The sequence below is a fragment of the Cupressus sempervirens genome, chromosome 1 (genome assembly GCF_028749045.1).
Source record: "Cupressus sempervirens isolate cs-2001-9-10 chromosome 1, ASM2874904v1, whole genome shotgun sequence".
Taxonomy (NCBI): Eukaryota; Viridiplantae; Streptophyta; class Pinopsida; order Cupressales; family Cupressaceae; genus Cupressus; species Cupressus sempervirens.
The window spans coordinates 171,416,733-171,443,199 of NC_143118.1; the positions used below are offsets into that span (position 1 = coordinate 171,416,733).

Sequence of the window (26,467 nt, forward strand, 5' to 3'; positions counted from 1 at the left end):
ACACCATAAAAAAATCTATTAGCACAAACAGAGATAGCAGCTATGATACATGTACTATCCTACCTAAAGAAAGCCAATGGCATGGGCGAGAACAAATTGACTAGACTGGCGATAGGAGAAGCCATGAACAAAAGAAGAAGCACTGGAGTGAAACAAAATAGTAGTTGGGTTCTTGACTCATGTAATTGTCCAAGTATCAACTAGAAAATCAATAGTAAAGTGAGGGAAGCAAGCAATTTGACCGTGTCACAAAGAAGTTAGGTAGAAAGAGACAACATATGATACAGAACTTAGCTCCCCAAATGAGCACCACTGAAAAAGTTACATTGGGAGCATAATCAAGTAGAAAACAGAGGATCTTATCACCTGAATGAAAACTAGTAAATACCAACTTAATGTGAGATTGGTAGATGGACAACTCCTAAGAGAAAGAAGAAGAGCATATATCTACTTTATAATTCAAGGGAAGTAAAGATAGAGTGGCACATCATCGCGCAATGCTTCACTTACAACATCTAGGGTAGTTACGTAGACACCTTGAGCAATGAACCTATGTGTACAATCTTTGAAAAGACAAGACTACAGATAGCAGGGGAACTTCTAACCAAAATTTATTGAAGAAGATTCATCATTTAGGAGGAGGCAGCAGCAATGTTCTAATCATATCCTCTCTTGTATTTCCCAGGCCGTTTCTCATTTTTGCTAAGCTTGTTAAGATTGCCTACATGATGATTAGCTAAACTGTCTCAATATAACCCCCATAGACTGTTCTGGTGTCATGGAACATTGTTAAAAAATAGAACCTATATAGTCAATCAATAAATTATATGACCAATGGATCAAGTCATGTTAGCTTTAGCAAAGATGGACAAATCTATGGATGTGTGAACTATTTTCCCTTTATGGCTACAACCCATGCAATCTATGGCCCTTAACATTTGAAAACTATTGTACATCAAAACATACTAAGATTCCTTCCAAACAGAAGTCTGAGAGATGTCTGCAAATTTAACAGAAAATGTAGGATGATAACGAGGTTTTCCAGCATACATTTATATAATTATGTTTGAATTTTATCCCCAGTAGACTACTCACTATATGGCACATGCTGGATGGATAGGGATTACAAAGCCACAAGATATATTATCCTTTAAAAATCCAATCTAATTTTTGTTTATAAAAGACTTCAAAGATTAACATCCGCTCATAATGAAGAAGATAAAAGATTTGAAGGCGTCCCCTAGTTACGCATGTGTTAAGAGATAAGAATTGAAAAAAAACACACCCTTCAACATTTAAATTAGCTTCTTTCTTACACACATTCTAGTATTGTGAAAGGGAAAAGGTTTGTTACATTATTTTTTTTATTTAACATATAGTATATTTTGCCATGGTGAGATATTCCATATTAACATTTTAAATTACTCATACCTTTTTATGTATGGATAGATTTGATTGGTGGGCCTGTACCCTGTATAGCTGTGTATTTCTCGAATTCCTCAGCTCCTTGGTCGGACGGCTCTGTACTTGTCTTGATTGGCGAACTAGGGCCCAGTCGGTGATTGGGTGTGAAGTCTTCCACGATATGCGATTGACTTGACTTGGATGCGCACGGCCTAGTCCTTGATTGGTTGTTCATATTGTACAATTCTTCCCAATTTGATATCTCTGTCTTTCTGTCTCCCTTCCTTCCACTGTATTTGCTAATTATATGCTCGGACCATAAGTGATGCGACTCATGGTACTCACCGGTACAACCATATTGTGTTGCGGTTTTAATTTTGATTTAGCAATTAAATTGCTTTTAATTATATGAATTCATATATTACGGTATTAGATTTTGTCATGATTTATTATTAAATTCATAATCTTTTATAATAATGGGCGACCTCGTGATTATAAAGCGAGGTTATAAGACATTTTAATGTTATATAAGATATATTATTATTTCATCTTTACAAGCAAAAAGCTCATCTACATAGGAATATTTTACTATGAATTGATTTGATGGATAATTTTACAAAGATTTGGTAATAGTTTATTTAATACATAGCTTAATCAAGGCTCATTTCAGTCCTTTCGTCTCAAATTTGCTTGTCCTCAAGAAACTTAATAATTTCTTTACTTTCCCATGCACTTTATTAGGAATTTGGTAATAGTTCTATTCTTCATTCTTTTCTCACGGGTGTCTAGAATAACTTCGGGTATTAGAATGAGCTGACCTTCGTCATCCAAGGGGGATAACTCTTCACATGGAGTTACTCTTTGTCCTAAAGCTTTTTTGAGACAGGAAACATGGAATGTGTTATGTATCTTGCTATCTTGGGGAAGTTTGAGCTCATTGGCTACTTCACCAATTTTCTCTAGTACTTTATAGGGTCCATAGAATCGTAGCTTCAGCTTCTCAGCACCATTTTTCTTGATTGATGTTTGTTTGTATGGTTGCAATCGTAAGAATACTAAATCCCCAACTGTAAAGGTTCTTTCGATTCGTTTCTTATCTACATATACTTTTTGTTGATTTTGTGCTGGATACAAGTTTTCTTTTAGGGTTTTGATGATGTACATACTTTGTTTTACAAAATCTTGTGCACCTAGTACTAAACTTTCTTGTGTTATTAGGTTCCCAAATGATGTAGCTTCATACCTGTAAAGTGCCTTAAATGGGCTCATTCATATTGACATATGGTGAGTAGTATTATAGCAATATCCTCCTAAATGCAACCACTTAATCCAAGCACTTTGGTGTCCGGTAATGTAGTTCCTGAGGTATCCTTCTAACCACTTATTGACAATTTATGTCTATCCGTCAATTTGAGGATGATAATTTGTGCTAGGAGTTAGGGTTGTGCCTGCTAAACGGAAGGTTTCTTGCGAGAACTTACTGAGAAATTTGTTGTCTCTATCACTTATAATATTTTGAGGGAGCCCATGGAGTCAAAAAATCTCTTTAAAGAATTATTCAGCTACTTGGTGTGCTTTGTATTCCGTTGAGATGGCAAAAAAATGTGCATATTTTGTAAGTCCATCTACAACCACAAATATGTTGTCTTTTCCTTGGATCTTTGGAAGTCTTGTTATGAAATCCATTGATATGTTCTCCCATTTTTGGTTTGGAATGGGTAATGGTTGTAGTAATCCTGCAAGGTGTTGCAATTCCACTTTATTCTGTTGACACATCATACATTCTTATACATATTTTAGTGCATACTTTTTTCACCCTTTCCAAGAATATTTCTCTCTAATATGCTTGTATGTTTTGTAGTATTTTTTATGACCCGCTAATGGGTTGTCATGATATTCTTTTAGTATTTTGCTTTTAATCTTTGATTGTGGGGCTAAATATACCCTTTCTTTGTAGAGGATTAAACTATCCTAGACTTTGAGATCTTCATTATGTAATTTTCCTTCTAATATTTCTTGTGTTTGGGGATCCTTCGTGTATTATGCTATAATGTCTCCCTTCCAGTCCTTGGATATGTTAGTAATATTATTAATATGGATCTTCTCGAGAGGTCATCTGCAACCTCATTATTAACTCCTTTAACATATTCTTTAGCAAAATCGTAAGCTTGGATTTTGCTAACCCACTTTTGTTGTCAATCATTACGATCCTTTTGATTTAAGAAGAATCTTAAGATGTTATGATCCATTTTTACAATGAATCTTCCACAAACTAGATATTGTCGGTACTTTGCTAGAGCATGCATGATGGCTAACATCTCTTTATCATATATTGAGTAATGTTTCCGCTTTAGTGAGCTTACGACTTTCAAAGGTTATTGGGTGTCTTTCTTGCACGAGTACTACTTCGTTTCCTTCTCCTGATGCATCACATTGTAGTTCAAAAGGTTTGTTGAAATCTAGAATAGCTAGAACAAGGCAAGTACACATAGTTTCTTTGAGTTTTTCAAAAGCTTGTTGAGATATGTCATTCCATGAGAATGCTCTATTTTTTGTTAAATCAGTGGGGGGGATGCAATTTTCAAAAACTCTTTTACAAAGCGTCTGCAGTAGCTACATAACCCAACAAACCCCTTGAGTTGGATTCGGGTTTTGGGTCTTGGCCACTCCTTGATAGCTTTGATTTTTTCTTCGTCCACGCTTACTCCTTTTGCACTAATTTTGTGTCCCAAGTATATAATCTCTTCTTATCCGAATTCAAATTTTGACATTTTGGCATATAACGACTCTTTCTCCAAGATGTTCAAAACCTCCTCAATATGTCTGAAATGTTCTTCCCATGTTTTACTATAAATAAGTATATCATTAAAAAATATGAGTAGAAATTTCCTCAGTTGTTGCCGAAAGATGTGGTTCATACAAGATTGGAAGGTTGTTGGTGCATTGGTGAGACCAAAGAAAGGACTAGAAATTCAAAATGCCCATGGTGGCACTTGAAGGCAGTCTTTTGAATGTCTTCCTTCCTCATTCTTATCTGGTGATATCTCGACCTTAGAATGATTTTTGAGAAGTAGCATGCTCCGTGCAATTCATCCATTAATTCGTCTATCATGGGTATGGGATACCTATTCTTTATGGTTTTCTTATTTAGGGCCCTGTAGTCTATGCATATCCTCATGGTACCATCTTTCTTTTTTACTAATACTACGGAAGAAGCAAAGGGGCTACTGCTAGGTTGAATATGACCCATTTCCAATAATTCTTGAATTGTCTTTTCTATTTCTTCTTTGAACTTTGTAGGGTGTCTATATGGAGTTGTTATCATTGGTTTCACCCCTTCTTCTAGTTCTATAGAGTTTTCAAACTCTCTTTTTGAGGGAAGCCCTCGGAGAATTCCATCAAAAAACCTTTTGTACCTTCTCAGTATCGGTTTGATATCTATATGAACATTTTGTCCTTGTAGATTGGATTTGTCCATTACTAAACATTGTGCAGTCCATTCACCTTGGTTATGACTAAGTATTTTGGCCATTTTCTTACATGAGACTACCTTTGGAGAAGAATTTGGTAATCCCTTAAGTGTAATTCCCTTCCCTTCATGTTTGAAGCATATTTCTGAATTAGGACTATCCATTATGAATCGCCCTAAGGAGTTTATCCATGGCATTCTTAGGATAATATCATTTTGGATATTTGTTACTTAAAAAGTTATTTTTTAAAGTGTGTCCTCCTAGTTTGATTTCCAACTGGGGTACAATAGTGGTACAATGGTCTATTGAACCATTTCCAAATGCTATTTTGAATCCCTTGAATTCTTTAGTTTTTAGCTTTCTTCTTGTGACTAAATGTCTTCCAATGAAGTCGTGTGCAGCTTTGGAATCCTCTAGGGCAATTAATTTTTGTCCCTTCAATGTCCCCTTTATTCGGAAGGTTCTATGCTCATTCTCTTGTGTAATAACAACTATGATCCCATGCTCATGTTCCTCAGTCATTGCTTTTGTTCTAGGTATATTCTCTTCAATTGATTCTTCTACATTATTTATTTGCCCTCTTTTGCATTGATGGGTTCAACTCCATGGTGACTTACATTTGAAACATTGATTCTTTTGGTACAACTCTTCTCTTTTTGAACATTGGTGTTCTTTGCTCCATTGTTCTTTACATATATAACAAGGTCTACCTTGGTCCCCTCTAGGTCTTTCACTTTGGTAAGATGTTTTATACAGTGTATTTAGACCTTTCTCTAGGTGTATTATTCTTGACCTTTTTAGCTTTTCTAATGGCTTCTTCTAAGTTATGGGGTTCAAGGTGTTAAAGTTGTAGCTTCAGTCGAATTCATTCGATCTGATATACATTATTGTTATTGGTAATCATCACTTCCTATATATACTTATCTATGTTAATAATATATATTATTGTATATAATACATATATACATATATATATAATACTAAATTTTATATATATATTGTTATACACATTATTATTATTCATGTTAATATAATATTATTATTTAAATGATGATTACAATATAGAGGCATGTCTCCTCTCATATTTATATAAGATCCAAATCTGCATTTGGATATCATCAATAACAATGACTATGATTCTACATTTGTAGAAACGATCCATGTTACTCGCCATGGTATCAGAGCCTAGTTGCAGATGTAAAATGAGTGCAAATGTAAAACGAGTGCAGATTTAAAATAAGAATTGACTCCAAAGTAGTGAGCCTGCACATGTTAGAATCTATGGAATCAGTTCTGATCATATGAATGCATGGTATTAGTTTGTGATTTATATCCTTTCCAGCAGCCAGTCATTTGAAAGCGGTGATAGACAAATGATACACATCACTAAGCATATGCAGATATAATACTCAAAACAAATAACATGGAACAAGACCATGGAATGAGGATAATGAGTCACCATCAAGGAGTAATGTTATAGAGAAGCCCGATAACCTTTATTTGAACGCTGAATGTAGCGAATGGACTCTACAAGCTGAAACAATATACAATGATGAAGTGGTAGTCAAACTTCCATATCATCCTATTTGGAATAGACTATGTGCCGTCATGATATTTGGAACAAATAAGGCAATGTTAAAACTTGCAAATATGCGATTATATACATGGATGGTCAAAAGAAGAAGACAACATGCCACGAAGGTTACCATGTCATTTGATAGCGTGGAAGGTTGAAGCGAGATAGGTGCTATTGAGCATTCAGAAAGACATCTTTTTTAATTGAATGTGTGTAAGAAATGATGGCAAAACGATGTTCAGCATGAACATTCACAACAACAATATTCGATCGAAAACATCTATTAGTGTAAACATAGCGATGGTCAACAAACACATATCATTTGTTAAGAGACGAATATGGGCCAGAGATATATTGTGAATCAAAAGACAAATAGACTATTCAAAGGCATCTATGGAGTCACGACAATAAAGTTTATAAGCTAATCATTATAAATAAGGTTCTAGTGATAGATATATTTGGAGATATATACGTAGTCAAAGAATGAATAAAAATGGGATGATACGATGAAGGCCTCAGCCATAGCAATAGATAGCAATGCTAATGAAAGTAAAAGCACCATTGTAATAATAATGAGGAAGCTTTACAAGGTTTACGGTGATTATTGGCATGAGCCATGTGAAGGTACCATCGGGTGATTAGAAGACAAGGCGACGAATAAATGTACAGAAGCCAATGATAACATGATAGTCATACTCAAATTGAAGCCATCAATAGAAATGTAGTTCAATGACATAGGAAGAGAGAATGAACACTTGAAGGATCATGATGACTTGTAGCATTGGAGATTGACAGTAGCCATATCAATATCCAGTCAACGTCAATTATAGATATACCATTGGGGCGTTCAAACATGTTTGAACAATATATTCTCAGTGTTGAAGGAAGTCGCAATAAAGAAGCAGAGACATGTCTGTAAAAAACAGTGCCACAACATATACAGGTCCACATCAAAAATGAAGATAAGGTTGTGTGATTACAACATTGAAGATTGGTTCATTAAGTTTAAAATCATCAACTTTGTAATTCAAATAGCGTACAGTAATTTAACTACAAGTTATATTTAGGAGTGGCGGGCCACATTGTTTTTATATAACTAAAGATGTGCCTTTTGAAAATGAAAAGTCATGATTTGCATGGGATGAAGGCATAAATAAAAGCTGATAAAGAAAAGAAAATTCACATTTCCATTGGGCGAAGATAACTTGCCACCACCAAAGTACCTAGCCATATGAACAGTGTATAAATATACTATATGATTAATAACACCTATGAGTTTAGTAAAGGTATGTTGAAAGACAACATATAAGGTATGCCTTATTCTCATTTTTATTTTTATGCAATAGATGTTTAATATTTAAATGAGATTAGGTTTATATTTCATTGAAACCAATATTATCTCTTAGGAGAAAATAATTGATTCCAAGTAGTATTATAATTTCTAATATTATTATAAGAATATGATTGAGATCAAAAGTTGGATTTGTTTTCATATTATAGACCTTACTTTGTAAATTATTTTACATCTAATATAGTCAACAACTAATGTTATTAAATATGTTGATGAGGACTCTGGTATAAGTATGTGGTGGATAGGGAGTGTGCATAGGGAGTGTGCACAGGGGGAGGAGTAAAACGCTCACGTTGGGTATTATGAGAACTCTACATAGATCATGTCCGAACTCCAAATTTTCATCGAACCATATAGCAGGAAGGATAATGATGTAGCAAAGGAGCAATTTTGAAGGTCATGAGATGAAAAATAACTATGAGTCAAGATGAAAGTGTATAAACAATAAGTTGATAAATGTGTGAAGGAGGAAATGGTAAAGTGATAGATGGTTTAATTTGGAAGAAAATAAAATTAGCAAACCAAGGGCTATGAATTAAACCCACTACATACCTTTCTATAATTTTAGAAGAAATCTTTTGGAGGGCATTATTGTTTGACTGCATGAGCTAAGTATTCTCTTTTGAGTACAATTTTAGTATCATATTTTGTAGTAAAAGTAAATCTCTCTCATATTTTTTTTATAAGAACTATGTGCCTTGATCTTTTCCTCCGAGAATTTTATTATAGGAAAAAGAGGGAGATTGAGAATTAGAGGGAGGTTGATATTTTAGGTAACCTTGGAAGAAGGGAGAAGACCGGGAATGTTATTTATTTAATCTTCAATAATCTTGGTCTTATTGATTAAGAGGGACTAAACAATGTTGAGATGGATTTATCTAGTAACCAATTAATTGCCACTGTTAAGAGGACCGTGATTCATACATTGTGACCATGTGATTTTAATGGGCCTACCCCTATGTACATCATGAGAAAGTAATGACTTCTAAATGATGTCTTGTATTTACAAAAGTTACTGTAAAGAAATTTGAGTTGTGAGACATTAATGAATTTTTTTAATTCATTTGAACCATCTATGAGTCTCTCCTTGATGAATGAAACTTGACATATGAGTTGTAGAGTCATTCATGTGGCACAATCATATTTAATCAAGATATTGGCGTATTATGGACGAGTTTGATAAAATGGAAGGACATGATCACCTGTACTTTTAAACTAAATAAATGTTTGGACGAAAAGAGCAAGTTGGAACTTAGAAAGGAGTTGTCATATTTGATACTAAAATGCTCAAACAATATTAGAATGAGTGAAAATTTTACATTGTGGGGGGAATAATAGTCAATGTTCCATTCCCACTCGAACCTTGTTTAGAGGGGAGATGTTTCATTCTCAAATAATCTAAAAGGACAATTTTTGAATCTTCATGTGCAGATAAGTTATTTATTTTTATCTTTTACATTTATCTACTCTTTGTAGTCTCTCTCTTATTTGTAATTCTATACATACTATAAGGGTTATTTGCTTTGATCTTTTCCTTTATGTTTGAGGATATTCTTACAGGAAAAGAAGTTTGTGCAAACTCAATCTAATGATAGTAACTCCAAAGACCTTGATGATCAAGATGGATAAAGTGAGGCTCTTGAAACAAGCATCCTTGATGATTGAGATTATGAATATCCTTCTACATTAAGAGGAAGTATCCTTCGAAGGCAACGTAGGAGCTTAGAAGATTGATACTCTAAGGGAGTCTAGAAATACATTTGTGATTGCATGGTTTAATGGGCCTACTCTTGAGTGCATCATGAGGAAGTATTGACTTATCACCAGAAAATCGGAAGATTAATATCAGATTTAGAGTAATTCTAACAAGAATCCTTGGGGAAAGAGAAACTCTAAGGGAGTAACTAGAGGACCTAACTTCCCAAGATCATTGTTCAAAGGGATTATTTTGAGGTACAATCCTTTGCAAACAATATCTTCTCTATAAGGAGAAGTTTTAAGTGAAATTCCTTGTAATGAATTTTTTCTGTGAGAGAGAATTGTGGTGAAAGCCTTTGTACCACCCTCTGACTGGGTTCATGGTGGTTACTATTTCACATACAATATGTAATGAAAGCTGACAATTTTTCACTGACATATATAAACAAAAGGTAACCATTGTAAGGTGACGATCTTATAAATGGTAGACCTGTTATCATAACAAACTTCATTTTATTGTTGTCCCAGAGTGTTGGAAGTCATGATAACAAACAGACAGAAGATAAACATTGTAAGGTGGCGATCTTATAAATGGTAGACCGGTTATCATAGTTCTTTGAGCTGGATTTTGCCAACTCGTTATGGTTCTTTGGGTCGGATCTTGTCGGACATCATGACATAGTTACTATTATAGACCACACTTAAGGTGGTTCCTAAGCTTATATTAAAGTTATGGAATTTAGTTCAATTGTGTGTTATAAAAGGTGAGATGATATCTCTTCATATACTTGAGAGCATAATGTGTTCTATATCAATCCTCCCTAACTAAGAGGGAGTTTTAAAGTTGTAGCTTCAGTCTGATTGATTCGATCTAATATACATTATTATCATTGGTAATCATCATTTCCTATATATACTTATCCATGTTAATAATATATATTATTGTATATAATACATATATATTTTATTGTATAAATATATATTATATATATTATAGTATATAATATATATATTATATTATATAATATATATATTATATTATATACATATACACATTATTATTATTCATGTTAATATAATATTATTTAAATGATGATTACACCATAGAGACATGTCTCCTCCTCTCATATTTATATGAGATCCAAATCTGCATTTGGATATCATCAATAACAATGGCTATGATTCTACATTTGTAGAAATAATCTATGTTACTCAACACAAGGGGTTTTACTAAACTCTTAATAGGGTCCTTAAGTCCTTCCATAAACATGTGGGTGAGCCTTTTTTGAGGAAGATCAAGAATCAAGACAAATAATTCAAGGAATTTACGTGAATATTCTCCCACGGTTCCTAGTTGTTTTAGATGAGTTAATTCTTGGAAGTACCATTCAGAATCTTTATCATCAAATTGATTAATGAGCCTTTGTGTGAATTCATTATACGTTGTTATTTTTTTGTGGCCTAGTGTTATGCAGCCATAATGCCACCAGTCATGAGCTGAACCTCTTAAATGGAGTAAGGAAAATTTGTTGGCATTTTTTCCTTTCATAGGGCTAAAAGATAAATATGTATCCAATTCTTTGAACCCTTGATTGAGCAGTTTCTTCCCCTAATCCATCAAAGCATGGTAGTAATATCCTTTTAATCTTTGTTTTGAGGTCTTTGTCCATAGTGAGTTCCCTTCTTCCTAATAATTTTCTTTCATAGTACTCTTTGAAAGGGATACTATTCTTAACTTGTGGATCTAGTCTGGCATATATTTGTGCAATTTCTTCCACACTAGTTGGGTTGGGTTCCTCTTCTTCTATAATTGGTTCCCTTGTTGGAAGAAATGATGTAAGTGTGTCTTGAAAAGATGAGTCTTCTGTTGAGGGTCCATTTTCTGAATGATTAGAATAGATCTCCCTTCCCGAATTGGGATTTGTCTGATTATTATTGCCCAAATTTTGTATGCTTCAAGTATCATTTTATGTGTGCTTTCGAATCTTTGATTAGTTTGCTCCATGAAACTTCTCAATTCTTGTGCTAGTTGTTTTGCCATTTTCTTGATCTATTTATTGTTTGTATGCACAAGAATCACAGGTTGGCAAGATTATGCTCTGATAACACTGTAATGTCCCCGTTAGTAAGGTCAATAATACCTGCAAAATCAACGTTAGATTTTATACAATAGTAAAATATAATTTTCTATTCTACCCTCTATCCTAACCCAACCTTAAAGACATCTCCATATTGGGATTAATATCCCTCTTGAGGATCCTTAGATCCCTGGTTACTTCTTTGTCTTCTATGAAGCGTTCCCTTTAAGGTCCCTACTAGAAGATGGTAAGTTAAGGGCCTATTTTTTACCTCTTAAGTAAATGGTAAGTTAAGGGTTATCGGGGTAAGCCTACCAATGATAGATCCTGACATCCAAGTGATACTTTATATTTCCATAGACTCAAAAAGATAAAATTCTGTCTTTTTGTTTAGAGTATGACTGACAAACTAATCTTTTATCCAGCGAACCTAAGAAGCTCGTCTCAGATGGGTTCTGAGGCCAAAGGTTCCTAGAGCATTTCTTTTCATGTCTTTTAAGTTTTATGGGGAGTAAAAAACAACAGTATTGTCCTCTATGATTGTGAAAGTACTTTTATCATTGGGGGGTGATTGTTTCTACTTTTCATGGCATTATTGTTGTGAAGATGTGCATAGGGATATATAGATATGTTAATGTTTAGCCTAGAGATAATGATAAACAATAATAAGGAAAAAGTAAAATAGGCACAAAGGACACAAAAAATTATCCTCGGAAAACCCCTTCAACCTGAAGGGAAAAACCTAGCCACATCAGAAAAATATCTCTTTTATTGATAATACAATGTTCAAGTACACTATGTTCCACCTAATACTATGTGTCTACAGGCAAAAGTAATCATATATATGAATTGAAATGAGAGACTCTTTATATTGCACCTAAAGGTCTCTTCAATTTCCAAATACAAGACTCTTCATTTCCAAATGCATGACTCTTTGCAAGTATTATCATAAATATGTATTCCCCATCTATTGACAATATTATCTCTTTTTCAACACATGGTAAAATGAGAAATAAAGATGAATATTGTAGCTACAATATTCAACAGTCCCTCTTAGAAAGAGAAAGATCTTTAGCATGGTAAGCATACATAGCTGCAAACCAAGATGCAATGATAAATTCTCATAAAGCATGTTATCTCAGCATAACATAAGTCACCATAGTTACTTCATAAGCACATAAAATTAAAGACACGAAGTCACACATATGACTTCCACCATGCCTACTCGTAAGGGATGGAACAAGGGCTTTCACCTTAGTCTTATCCTTGAGAAGAATGCATTTTCACCTTGCCTCATTGTAAAGGGTGGAACGAGGGCTTTCACCTTGGACTTCTTCCTTAGAAGAATGCATTTCCACCATGCCTTGCCGCAAAGCGTGGATCCACGATACCTACTCATAGAGGGTGGAACTAGGGATTTCACATCGAACTTCTCTCACCTCGAACTCATTAACAAGGGATTTCACCTCGAACTTCTCTCACAGAGAAGAACTCATTATCAAGGGATTTCACCTCGAACTTCTCTCTCTCAAAGAAGAACAGATTATAGAAACATGTATAAGAATGACTCCCTTTCAGCAAGGACAACTTTGATTACCACAATAATACAACTAATTCCAATTGGGCTAGGCAAGGAGCTTTAGCAATTACCTTTCCACATAAGTATGCAAAGAATTAGACATCTCCCTCTATCACATAACCTCCCTCTAAAGTTGAATATACTTCCTCTGAATATCATTTTCTGTATCATCAATTCAGTCCCATGATTGCAAGCAATTGCTCCCATGTTCATATAATTTCTTATCATCTCATTACTTCTTGATGTGTCCTACAACCAAGAGAGATCAAACCTATCATAGATAGCAATGCTAATAGCATACTATTTCCAGTTACATAAAAATAATACTAATACTTATCTCTACGTCGGTGCCAATCCATAGTCCATAAAACACCTCGTATGATTTCATAAAATTATGTTCCCTAAGTTGTTCTAACCATACCAAACTAGAGTAATCCAAGGAGTAAGAAATGGTCCATTCAGTACAAGTCTGATTTAACAGCATTAAATGAAACCTCAATTTGCACAAAAAACCCTTCTATCACCACAAATATTGCAAAAGAGAGGGCTCAAATAATTATAAGCAATTATTCTTGGCTAAAAAAAAATGCACCTAAAGAAAATATTCGAGGCACTCATAATTACCACCAATTATGTTAGCTTCTGAGGAATATAGCTAAATCAGGTTTCAAGGCACAATAGCACATAATTCATAGTAAACACTATTTTCATCATTCTTGTGACAAATAAACATAGAAGTCAATGATACACAAATCATAGATTAAACCTGCCTCTGATAACATGTTAATGTTTAGCCCAAAGATAATGATAAACAACAATAAAGAAAAAGTAAAGTAGACACAAAGGACACAAGGAATACTCTTAGGAAAACCCTTCAACCTGAAGGGAAAAACCCAGCCACACCAGGAAATATCTCTTTTTATTGATAATAAAATGTTCAAGTACAAAGCATTCCACTTAATACTGTGTATCTATACAGAAAAGTAATCATATATAAATTGAAACAAGAGACTCTTCATATTACACTTGAAGGTCTCTTCAATTTCCAAATACAAGACTATTCATTTTTCCAAACATGTGAATCTTTGCATGACACACCTCTCCAAATAATATTATCATAAATATACATTCCTCAGGTCTTGACACATTGTTATCTCTTTTTCAACAAATGACAAAATCAGAGATAAAGATCTCTGTCGCAGCTACAATCTTCAACAATATATATATATATAACAATTCTAGTTATGGGTTTGGAAATTTAATTTAAACTTGGTTTGAATTACTGATGGAAGGTCTGTAATGGTTTTGGAAGAAGAGTAATTAAATGGTTATAGAAATGAGGAGGGGAACCTTGCCATCTTAGAAATCATATATTCTATGGTCATTGTGAGGGTTGCTAAAGCAACAATTTAAATTAGCCAAGACGAATGAATAGTGTCGCTAGAGGTGTGATTGGGTATGGAGGCTAGAGTATGGAAGGTAGAGCTGCTAAGTTATAAATGTTATAAACTTGGGGCTACTTATGCAACACCATTTCAGGACCAAAAATTGAGTAAACTAACAATAGTTAGAAAATTTAGAGTAATACTCTGCTACAAGTTAGACTATTTATGTAGGCACAAAACGATAATTGGATGGATTTATGGAGAAGTGTGCCTTTCCATTGATTTCTTAAGATGAGAATTAATTCCCATTCATGTAGCTGAAGATGGAAATAAATGGCTTTATTAGTATTATGATATATGTTTTGGTGATTATTAGATCATTTCATGGAAAATTATTGGCTCTATGATTTCAAGTTCTTGATGCTAAAAGTAGTTTTTGTTCAAAAAGAAACCAGCATGCTACATTTACGATTTTCTCTGGTAATTTTGTTGGCTGCCATCATTTTATTCTACTAGTCTTGTTTCTTTTTGATTGACAAAGAACTTGTATTAAATCTCAATTCAAATGTAATATGTGCACCGACAAACTAAGAGAATTGAGTAGCTCATTATTTTGGAGGCAAACAGTGCCACAGAAGAATCGATAAATATTCTGGAAAACTGCATCTCTAGATTGTTTAAATATAAGGCTGGGCTAAAAAATAGTCAGTTTTTATCACGTTTCATTGAGGAAATAAGCTTTGTCTATTAGTATTTTCTTTTTCTTTTTTCTCTCCCTTTGAGCAGGTTCATTATTCGGATGACCTTAATAACTTATGGATCTGTTCAGTGTCATCCAACTGTTTTTGGGTTGTCTTGGCCAGTTGATATCTTTATTGAGTTTTTTTAATGAGATTCTGAAGGTGCAAGAATTCCCTCATCTCGTGATAGACCCTGCTTTAGAGGTTGAGAATATGTATGCCTTCAAAGATGTTAATTTACTTAAACCAAAAGAGGTTAACTGCTCCCCCATTCCCTATGATGCTGTCTTTGCTTCAGGATTAAATTCCTCCTCAGTCAGAAGATCTCATTACTTTTTCTTGGCTTCGCTTAGTAATGGGTCTCTTTGGTATTGCCTTCCTTGCTTTACTTACTTATAGGACCTGTAGCAGAGAGAATCCTATAAAATGCTGCTCCTTTCCTCAGAGTCACCCACCATTGCAGTGAAAGAAACTCCTTTCTTGTTCTTTGGATTTGGATAGATGGCCAAGTTGGTCATGCTGAAAATAAATCTTGAATTTGAAAAGTTAAAACTTATACACCACCTACTTGCATCCACTAATTGCCAGCTTCCCAGCTTTTAAAACTTTGTAAGAAAAATTAGAAATTGCTTACTTTGTCACTGTGACCCAGAATAGTGTTGATTTAACACAATGGCAAACTGTCATAATCCCATGTGTGATTCCCACTTTAAATTTAATACTTCACATTTCTTCATTAGTAGTCTTTAAAAATGAAAGATATGTATCTAAGAAAATTAATTCTTGATTTCAATTTAGGTGCGTTATTAGCATACTATTAAAATTTCCAACAATATCAACAAGAATTTACCAGCCAGGCAGACTCTCATCCAAGGGTACAACATCATCTAACTGGAGGAAATAGGATAAAAAGGGATGAAGAGATGCATGAAATGCTTCAAGAAACAACTCAACTTTCTGGTAGCCAGGTTTTATCAGTTCAAAAAATTGATAAAATATAATCTGAAATGCTCCCATGTTTATTGTGGTGGATTTCTGGGTCAGTATATCATGCAATCTAAAATATGGAGTGCAAGAAGTACAACTGCAGTACAGATGCAAATTAAGCACCCAGATCAATGTATAAACACATTGGGTAGTAGATGGTGCATTCAAAAATGGAAGACAGCTCCAGTCCATTCTACAGAATCTCCTTATCTTGAAAGGATTGAAGATAAAGTTTATGAGCAACATTAAATACAGAGAACCACCACCTAGAAAGTGGAGGACAAAGAGGAAAGAGAGACTTGTTTCTCAGTTCATCAAAACAGTGTAAGACAAGATTATATGTATTTAGTGATGGAAACAAGAGGTAATGGAATCTGCGGAGCCCGAAATTGCACAAGTAGTGTTCAATCCTCCACAGAAATGTCCAAGCGAGACAAATTAGCTTGCGCTTCATAAATCCCACAAGGTCCAAGTGGACTCTTGTAATAGAGAGAGGGGGGGGTGGGGACTTAGTTCAACAAATTCTCAAGGTTCTACAACAACTCCCTATAGCTCTTCTATATAACGTAGTTCACATCAGCACAACCAATGGAGATCTGAATGCTACACAAGAACTTATGGAGTCTCAGTCTCACAGTGACACTGGCAATTCTCAAAGGTTCTATGACACCTTCATGTGGCCCTTCTAGATAACCTTGCTTAGCATCAACACAACTTATAGAGATCTGAATACTACACGAACTAATAGAGATCTATATACAACAAGATCCAAGAAAAAAATGATCGATTGCACTTCAGTGGGGTCATGAATAATGAAAGGGGAGTTCTTCACTTGAAATTCGGTACGAACCAACAGGTCAATTTGGCAACTTAAATGAAGCCCAAATTCTAAGATATTATAGATTTTGTGAAGAAATCAACCCACTATAGTTGTATAGAAAGTACAACAAGCAGACAAAAAGACATTCTCCTCATATTGTTAAGTTCTAATCTTAGGAGCTAAATTTTATAAGGTCTCCACTGTCCTCCCATCACGTTATGGGATCACAAACAGAAAATTTTTGCTTCCAATCTATTAACATACAAAATGGGTATCTGATTTCAAACATGCAAAACAAAAAATTGGGTAGAATTTAAAATACGAGTACCATGAAAATTTGGGTAGATGCAGGCTGCATCTTCTGCACATCTCTCCAGTAGTAATTGGTAGCAAGCCGCTTCATGGTTTCTGCATATCCCTGGCTTACGCCATAGACAATCATGACAACCCCAAGGAATGGTCCTCCAAATGCTTCTCTCATCAAGGTAAACCACTGCAGAAAGCTTTTCACAAGTTCACATGGACCGCAGACCACTCCACTCCAATGCCTAACTGACGTCACCTCATTTTCATTGCAATTGTTGTTCAAGGCGTCTGTTTCTCTCTCTGCCTCTGTCCCAGACACATTTACTAAAATGGCAATCGCCTCTTCTTCTTCCTTCATTCTTGTCCCGCTGCCACACATTTCAAGACCCAAAGATGAGGAAACCATTAAGAAGAATGCATGTCGATATCTAGTCTCGTAGTTTCCATCGAAGAAAAATATCTGACCATACAAAGACACGTTGTATTCCGCATTGGGATTGAAGCTAAGGATAGCATTGGATGCTTCTAACATTTATGTCCGTGAATATTGTTTAAAAGAAACTATTTTTTAAAGTTCTAATCTTAGAATAAATAGGTACATGTTTTGTCAATCCCTCCGCTTAGGGGACATTCAGAGGCTAGACCATGTGGTTTAATTTATCGCCATGGTTTGTCCACAAATGAAAACTACATGTTTTCAGGTTTTTCGGTGACACAAATATCATTCGAAGCTGCACTATCAGTTAATTTCTCTCTCCTGATTCTCCTGTGAATAAACGATCTATAATACGGTTCTATCGTAGTTTTGTCATATTATATATTATATATGATAAAATATGAATTGTTATCTTGATAATGAGTAGCTTAGTTTATGGCCTTCCTTTTACGTATCTCTGTAATGATTCTATGTTTTCAATGCTCTTATATTTTGTGTAGTTTTAAGTGATGTTTCTTCCAGCATGATGTACATTGTATGACTAATTCTGTGTCAGTTAACCAAATTCCATGACTAGTTCTGTGTCAGTTAACCAAATTCCATGACTAGTTCTGTGTCAATTTATATTAAACTATTGGTCTGTATTTGCCTTGTCCATGCAAGCATAAAGCAACTTGAATCTATTGGTCTGTCTTTGCCTTGTCCATGCAAGCATAAAGCAACTTGACGATGTCTCTCTCGCGTTGAAGGAAAAGTTTACCCATGTTCATGACCAATAAGAGGACTTAGATTGGTTTTAAAAAAGAAGATACATGCATCTTTCAATAGCATGCCCATCAACCCATTGTCACTATCCCAACACAACGATGGAGAAAGAAACTTTATCACTTGATTTTGACTTGCAGTAAGAACTTTTTGAGATCGTGGTTAATAAATTAAATTTAGGATAAGTAAATAGTGTATTCTATCAAATTATTTGCATTGTACTAAGTAGGATTGATAATTGAAAATATTAGATTTGAATAAATTGAATATGATTGTAGATATATGAATTCTATAGTTCACAACTTTATCGTGCATAATTTCTTGTGTGAGTTTATTGCTTTGGTGTTTTAGATCAAACTACACAATCTATCATCTATCATGAGATACGAGAATAAGTCAAGAGAATCTAACTAAGAAACTTTATCACTTGATTTTGACTTGCAGTAAGAACTTTTTGAGATCATGGTTATTTTTTTGGCATGTCTTTTTTATAAATTAAATTTAGGATAAGCAAACAATGTATTCTATCAAATTATTTGCATTGTACAAGTAGGATTGATAATTGAAAATATTAGATTTGAATAAATTGAATATGATTGTAGATATATGAATTCTATAGTTCACAACTTTATTGTGCATAATTTCTTGTGTGAGTTTATTGCTTTGGTGTTTTAGATCAATTTACACAATCTATCGTCTATCATCAGATACAAGAATAAGACAAGAGAATCTAACTTTTATGTGATTTGTGTAGTTTGATAGGAAATGTCAAGCAAATAACTTCATACTGTGATTATGAAACATTGTGCACAATAATTGAAGATTATGTTTAGTATGATAATTATGATGAAAAAATGATTTGTTAGATATAGAGAATAAAGTTGTTGAGTCCTAAACCCTAATGAAGATCTATGATTATATAAAGCAATGCTCGCACTAGTTCACTACGTGAGTGCAAATTCGGTGTCCTCATATGTAGACTCAATCTCTCATACAAACCTTAAAAGATAAGCATGTATCTAAATTGACAAGAAGTGGCTCAATTTTTTTTTCTTATATTTTTTTGCTATGTATGCATGTTATGAAGATGTGTGCATATATAGGCTTTTGAACAATTTGTTAGACTAAGATCGTGTTCCCCTAAATCAAACCCTAGAAAATTGTGTGTATGCTTCTAAGCATAATGATCAAGGACAACAAGCAAGCATTTAATGGTCTTAGGGTGATGTCCTTTGATGTAAATGTTACTGTATTCCTTTTATTCTCTACAACATATGTAGACAACTAAAAATTATCCTCGTGAAATCAACAACAAAAAAATTATCCGTTAGCTAAGCATTTATGATTATTTAATTAATCCATTAGCCTCTTCATCCATTATGTAAATGAGTATTCATATCTATTTAGATAATCACTAACCTTTTCTATCATAAAAATCAAATAAAATTCCATTTATTTAATTAACCCATTTTCCATTTCCTAATTCTTTTTTTTTGAAATAAACACCTTTGTTTGTTCTATAAATTCCAAAATCATATTTCCTCCATATTAGCCAATCACTCGCAATCGTATAGATCAACTCCTAAATTTTGAGATTGAGCCACATGTTTCTTGATTTGCCCCTTATGATCAAAGTCAATATATTTTGTTTGCCTCTTAGTCTCCTTCGCTATTGCCAAACCCCACCTAACCTTCAATCATATTCAATATCTTGACACCTCTTAATCTCAATAGGTAATTTTCTTGAGAATTGTATAAAAGATCTTTCATCTTTGCATTTGACCTCCTAATGCATTTGTGGTCTTGAGCCTTAGAGAACTTGCACACTTCTTGTGTCCTTACATATTGCTATATTTGAGAGTTCATAGCTATCCCATTACCATCATATCTCTGCGATCACACTACATCCATTATCACTTGCATATCAATCAACCATCTCCATTCTCCACAGTCTCCTATTTTGTGCTACAAAACTGAGAGCACACACATTTCATCTACACAAGATCTTGGAAGATAGGAGGACAAGGGAATCAAGCATTTCATTAACTCATTTCTTTCATTTAGTGTTTATTAACCTTGTGTTTTCTTTCGTGAAGAAGTGTTCTCTTCATATTATGATTGAATGTAAAGTGATTTTCTTGCTTATGGTTAGACTAGAATGGGTTTTCACATGTTATTTGCATTGCCAATTTCAATTGTCGTCAACATACACCTATATATGTGCTTGATAAGAATGTTACAATTCCCTTGAATGATCTTCCATATAAATGGGCATCATTAAATATGATAACCTATAGATTTGATATATGATGACAACAATGGGTATACAAATTAAGTATAAAATTTTGGTAAACGACAATGGAAGGGAAAGCGGTATCGAATGTCATGAGCCAAACTTATGGACAATTATACCACCTATAAGATAATTATTACATTTAGATCACTATAGTCAAAGGTGATCCAAAAAGATAATGGGAAAGATCATGGTTATGTTATTTTAATGATTACATTTTACCCCCACTTATGTCCATGTAAAATATTATATAGAAGCATTGAAAGTAAAATAAGTTGTCAACATGCAAAATTACATATTTTTCTCATCCTAAAAAAGATATGAATAAATTGATAATTTAAATTATCAATTTATTCATATCTTTTTTAGGATGAGAAAAATATGTAATTTTGCATGTTGACAACTTATTTTTCAATTATCAATTTATTTGTATCTTTTTTAGTATGAGAAAAATATGTAATTTTGCATGTTGACAACTTATTTTACTTTCAATGCTTCTATATAATATTTTACATGGACATAAGTGGGGGTAAAATGTAATCATTAAAATAACATAGCCATGATCTTTCCCATTATCTTTTTGGATCACCTTTGACTATAGTGATCTAAATGTAATAATTAACCTATAAGATAATTATTACATTTAGATCACAATAGTCAAAGGTGATCCAAAAAGATAATGGGAAAGATCATGGCTATGTTATTTTAATGATTACATTTTACCCCCACTTATGTCCATGTAAAATATTATATAGAAGCATTGAAAGTAAAATAAGTTGTCAACATGCAAAATTACATATTTTTCTCATACTAAAAAAGATATGAATATTTTTTTCAAATTATTTGCATTGTACAAGTAGGATTGATAATTGAAAATATTAGATTTGAATAAATTGAATATGATTGTAGATATATGAATTCTATAGTTCGCAACTTTATTGTGCATAATTTCTTGTGTGAGTTTATTGCTTTGGTGTTTTAGATCAAACTACACAATCTATCATCTATCATCAGATACAAGAATAAGACAAGAGAATCTAACTTTTATGTGATTTGTGTAGTTTGATAGGAAATGCCAAGGAAATAACTTCATACTGCGATTACGAAAAATTGTGCACAATAATTGAAGATTATGTTTAGTTTGATAATTATGATGAAAAAATGATTTGTTAGATATAGAGAATAAAGTTGTTGAGTCCTAAACCCTAATGAAGATCTATGATTATATAAAGCAATGCTCGCACTAGTTCACTACGTGAGTGAAAATTTAGTGTCCTCATATGTAGACTCAATCTCTCACACAAACCTCCAAAGATAAGCATGTATCTAAATTGGCAAGAAGTGGCTCAATTTTTTTTTCCTATATTTTTTTGCTATGTATGCATGTTATGAAGATGTGTGCATATATAGGCCTTTGAACAATTTGTTAGACTAAGATCGTGTTCCCCTAAATCAAACCCTAGAAAATTGTGTTTATGCTTCTAAGCATAATGATCAAGGACAACAAGCAAGCATTTAATGGTCTTAGGGTGATGTCCTTTGATGTAAATGTTAGTGTATTCCTTTTATTCTCTACAACATATGTAGACAACTAAAAAGTATCCTTGTGAAATCAACAAAATTTGTTTATCCATTAGATAAGCATTTATGATTATTTAATTAATTCATTAGCCTCTTCATCCATTATGTAAATGAGTATTCATATTTATTTAGATAATCACTAACCTTTTCTATCATTAAAATCAAATAAAATTCCATTTATTTATTTAACCCATTTTCCATTTCCTAATTCCTTTTTTTTGAAATAAACACCTTTGTTTGTTCTATAAATTCCAAAATCATATTTCCTCCATATTAGCCAATCACTTGCAATCGTATACATCAACTCCTAAATTTTGAGATTGCGCAACATGTTTCTTGATTTGCCTCTTATGACCAAAGTCAATATATTTTGTATGCCTCTCAGTCTCCTTCAGTATTGCCAAACCCTACCTAAATTTCAATCATATTCAATATCCTGACACCTCTTAATCTCAATAGGTAATTTTCTTGAGAATTGTATAAAAGATCTTTCATCCTTGCATTTGACCTCCTAGTGCATTTGTGGTCTTGAGCCTTAGAGAACTTGCACACTTCTTGTGTCCTTACATAATGCTATCTTTGAGAGTTCATAGCTATCCCATTACCATCATATTTCTATGATCACACTACATCCATTATCACTTGCATATCAATCAAACATCTCCATTCTCCATAGTCTCATGTTTTGTGCTACAAAACTGAGAGCACACACATTTCATCTACACAAGATCTTGGAAGATAGGAGGACAAGGGAATCAAGCATTTCATTAACTCATTTCTTTCATTTAGTGTATATTAACCTTGTGTTTTCTTTCGTGAAGAAGTGTTCTTTTCATATTATGATTGAATGTATTGTGATTTTCTTGATTATGGTTGGACTAGAATGGGTTTTCACATGTTATTTGCATTGCCGATTTCAATTGTCGTCAACATACACCTATATATGTGCTTGATAAGAATGTTACAATTCCCTTGAATGATCTTCCATATAAATGGGTATCATTAAATATGATAACCTATAGATTTGATATATGATGACAACAATGGGTCTACAAATTAAGTATAAAATTTTGGGAAATGATGATGGAAGGGAAAGCGGTATCGGATGTCATGAGACAAACTTATGGACAATTATACCACCTATAAGATAATTATTACATTTAGATCACTATAGTCAAAGGTGATCCAAAAAGCTAATGGGAAAGATCATGGTTATGTTATTTTAATGATTACATTTTACCCCCACTTATGTCCATGTAAAATATTATATAGAAGCATTGAAAGTAAAATAAGTTGTCAACATGCAAAATTACATATTTTTCTCATACTAAAAAATATATGAATCCTTATTAATAATAAATTTGGCATCTCATTTTGACCCCCCAAGGTTTCTCAATCTTTTAGTTGATTAAAGAATGCTCTTCACAAGCATATTATAAAGAATGTGATTGATTGACATTCTCATTTAGAGACTCACAAGAAATTTTTGTTTTTTATGGGATGGTGGTCCCTCGTCCACCTAAGTTGCCTAAAGATTGTGGTATAGTTTTCTACTCTATTCTAGTGAGTAGTGTCAATGTGCACCCTCCTATTGGTAGTGTGATTTCTACTTGACATTAGTTTCCCTAGCTATATAATCCTCTCTAATGCTTTTATGTCTAGTTTCATCTATAGAGAGGATTTCCCCTCCTCTATTTTTTGACTTAGTAGATTTGGATGATGATGTTTTTGTGAATTAGTTCATAGGAGGAAGAAAATTATTCCAACACACATGTGCATGCTCTCTCTTGCTATCTCTTACACACACACACACACACACACACACACACACACACACACACACACACACACACACACACACACAATGGTTGTGCACCCTACTAGATCTAGTCATGATACCATATAAAAAAAAATTGCAACTCGTTATTGGAAACAATGATACAATTGTATGATGGATCAAATATGTTTGCTGGTAGATTTTTAAAATGGTTGAAGCCTTGATGCAGGAACATCCTAGGCTTGCTTGGGATCCTACATGTTGGGGGTATTTGGCTTTAGAATTTGTGGACTCGATCACCAAGGAGTGGTGCTCGGTCGCTATTGGGCACGATTTATGTCTGGGAGCTAAAAATACCCTGGGAGCTCGACATACACTATGATGCTCAGTGATGCTTGGGAGCTCGACATGGTCTTGGAGTTCAGCATGGTCTTGCAGCTCGGCAATGCTTGTGAATTTATTGGTGCTCGGCTTGGTTTTTCTAACACTCGATGTGGTCTTGGTTTTTGTTGGTGTTGAGTTATTTGTGAGCCAATTTTTGGCATTTAATTTATGTATGGGTATTTAATTTGTGTTGTAGCCAACTTGTGGCTCAACATATATCTAATGCCAGGCATTTAATTTAGTTGTAATGAATTGGGCCAACTTGTGGCTTAGTTGGGTATAAGCAGGGGGTTTTGTGGAGTCTTTAAGCATTATTCATCCATCTTGGAGAAGGGGATGAAGGGTAGATGTGAATTTTGAAGAGATAGGGTTGTAGCTTGAGAACTAAAAGATTGTTTGGTGGACCTTAGGGTACAAATGTGGATTCTTCTTGGTGTTCTTATCCAGATGTGGATTAGGACTAGTTGGGATTAGGTTTGTGAGTTGGATCTTATGGGATCTTGCAAAACTAGGTTTTGTAATTGTTGTTTGTATTTGGACCTAACTTGGAAGGCCTTACAATGAGGCATATAGCATGTAATCACTTATTTACAGTGAGGCATATAGCATGTAATCACTTGTTTATAATAAAGAGTTGTGATTTGGTATCAGATCTTTCTTTATTGTGTTTTGTTGTTGTTGTTTCCATTGTGTGGTTACTTGTTGGGGGTTTAGACATCTCCTTTGGGGATTCTCCTACCTTGCATTTCATCAAGCCATATCAAAGAAAACCTCTCTCTCTCTCTCTCTCTCTCTCTCTCTCTCTCTCTCTCTCTCTCTCTCTCTCTCTCTCTCTCTCTCTCACACACACACACACACACACACACACACACACACTCATCTAGCATTATGGATCAAATACGTGTGCTAGTAGATTTTTAAAATGGTTGGATCCCTTTCAAAAACATACCCACACACACACACACACACACACACACACACACACACACACACACACACACACACACACACATATATAGAGAGAGAGAGATTGATTCCTAGGATAATTCCTAAACATGAAATAAACGCATACATATAAATATATTTTCTCTTTCAAACACACACCACACACACACACGAGGAGTGTGTAACCTACTAGATCTAATCATGATATCATATATTTGTTTTGTGCAACTCGTTATTGGAAACAATCTTATAGTTGTATTGTGGATCAAATATGTTTGCTGGTAGATTTTTAAAATGGTTGGAGCCCTTTCAAAAAACACATAGACTCACACACAAAAAAAAAATTCTTTTTAAAAAATTAGTTATGTGAAACCTGTTTAGCTATTGTTTTGCAAAATGTTGAACGATAGGAATCCTTTCAAAATCATCTCTTGAAAAGCTAATCAAGGATCAACTCCAAGGTTCTAGGTGATCTTGCGACCTATTGAAATCCGTTCAATTGAAGATAAATGTGTACATTCATGAGGAGGTATTTGCTAGTTTGAACCAATTTCAGATAATATGTTTGATCTGTTGTTGTTTTGAAAAAGTAACCACAAAAGAGATATATTTTTGGTATTTTTTGTTTTATGATAAATGCAATTTATCGATGCAACTATATGAATACCTTTTTTAACCAAGTGCTAGAAAAGCAAATAACAAAGATAAGGTAACAAGAGATTAAAACAAATAACTTGAAAGGGAAATTCCTAATGGACATAAACCATGGTAACAACATGTCTGCGAGTTAAATCATTGAAAAGATTGGTAGGAAACCAATGAAAATAGAAGCAACGCTTCCTCAATTCCGTTGTTGCAATCATTGATGAGAAATCAATCATAACCAAAAGAT

The 26,467-nt window shown here is 33.8% G+C and overlaps 1 protein-coding gene across 1 annotated transcript in view; it reads right to left on the reverse strand.

Moving 5' to 3' along the window:
- LOC149576685 (putative folate-biopterin transporter 6) overlaps nt 1-18,325 on the reverse strand; it is a 71,801-nt gene extending 53,476 nt beyond the window's left edge. The window contains exon 1 of the mRNA XM_089819142.1: nt 17,417-18,325. Within this exon, the coding sequence (XP_089675268.1) occupies nt 17,417-17,926 (510 nt within the window). The 5' untranslated portion in view covers nt 17,927-18,325. The remainder of the gene's footprint in view (nt 1-17,416) is intronic.
- Between the last annotated feature and the right edge of the window lie 8,142 nt (nt 18,326-26,467).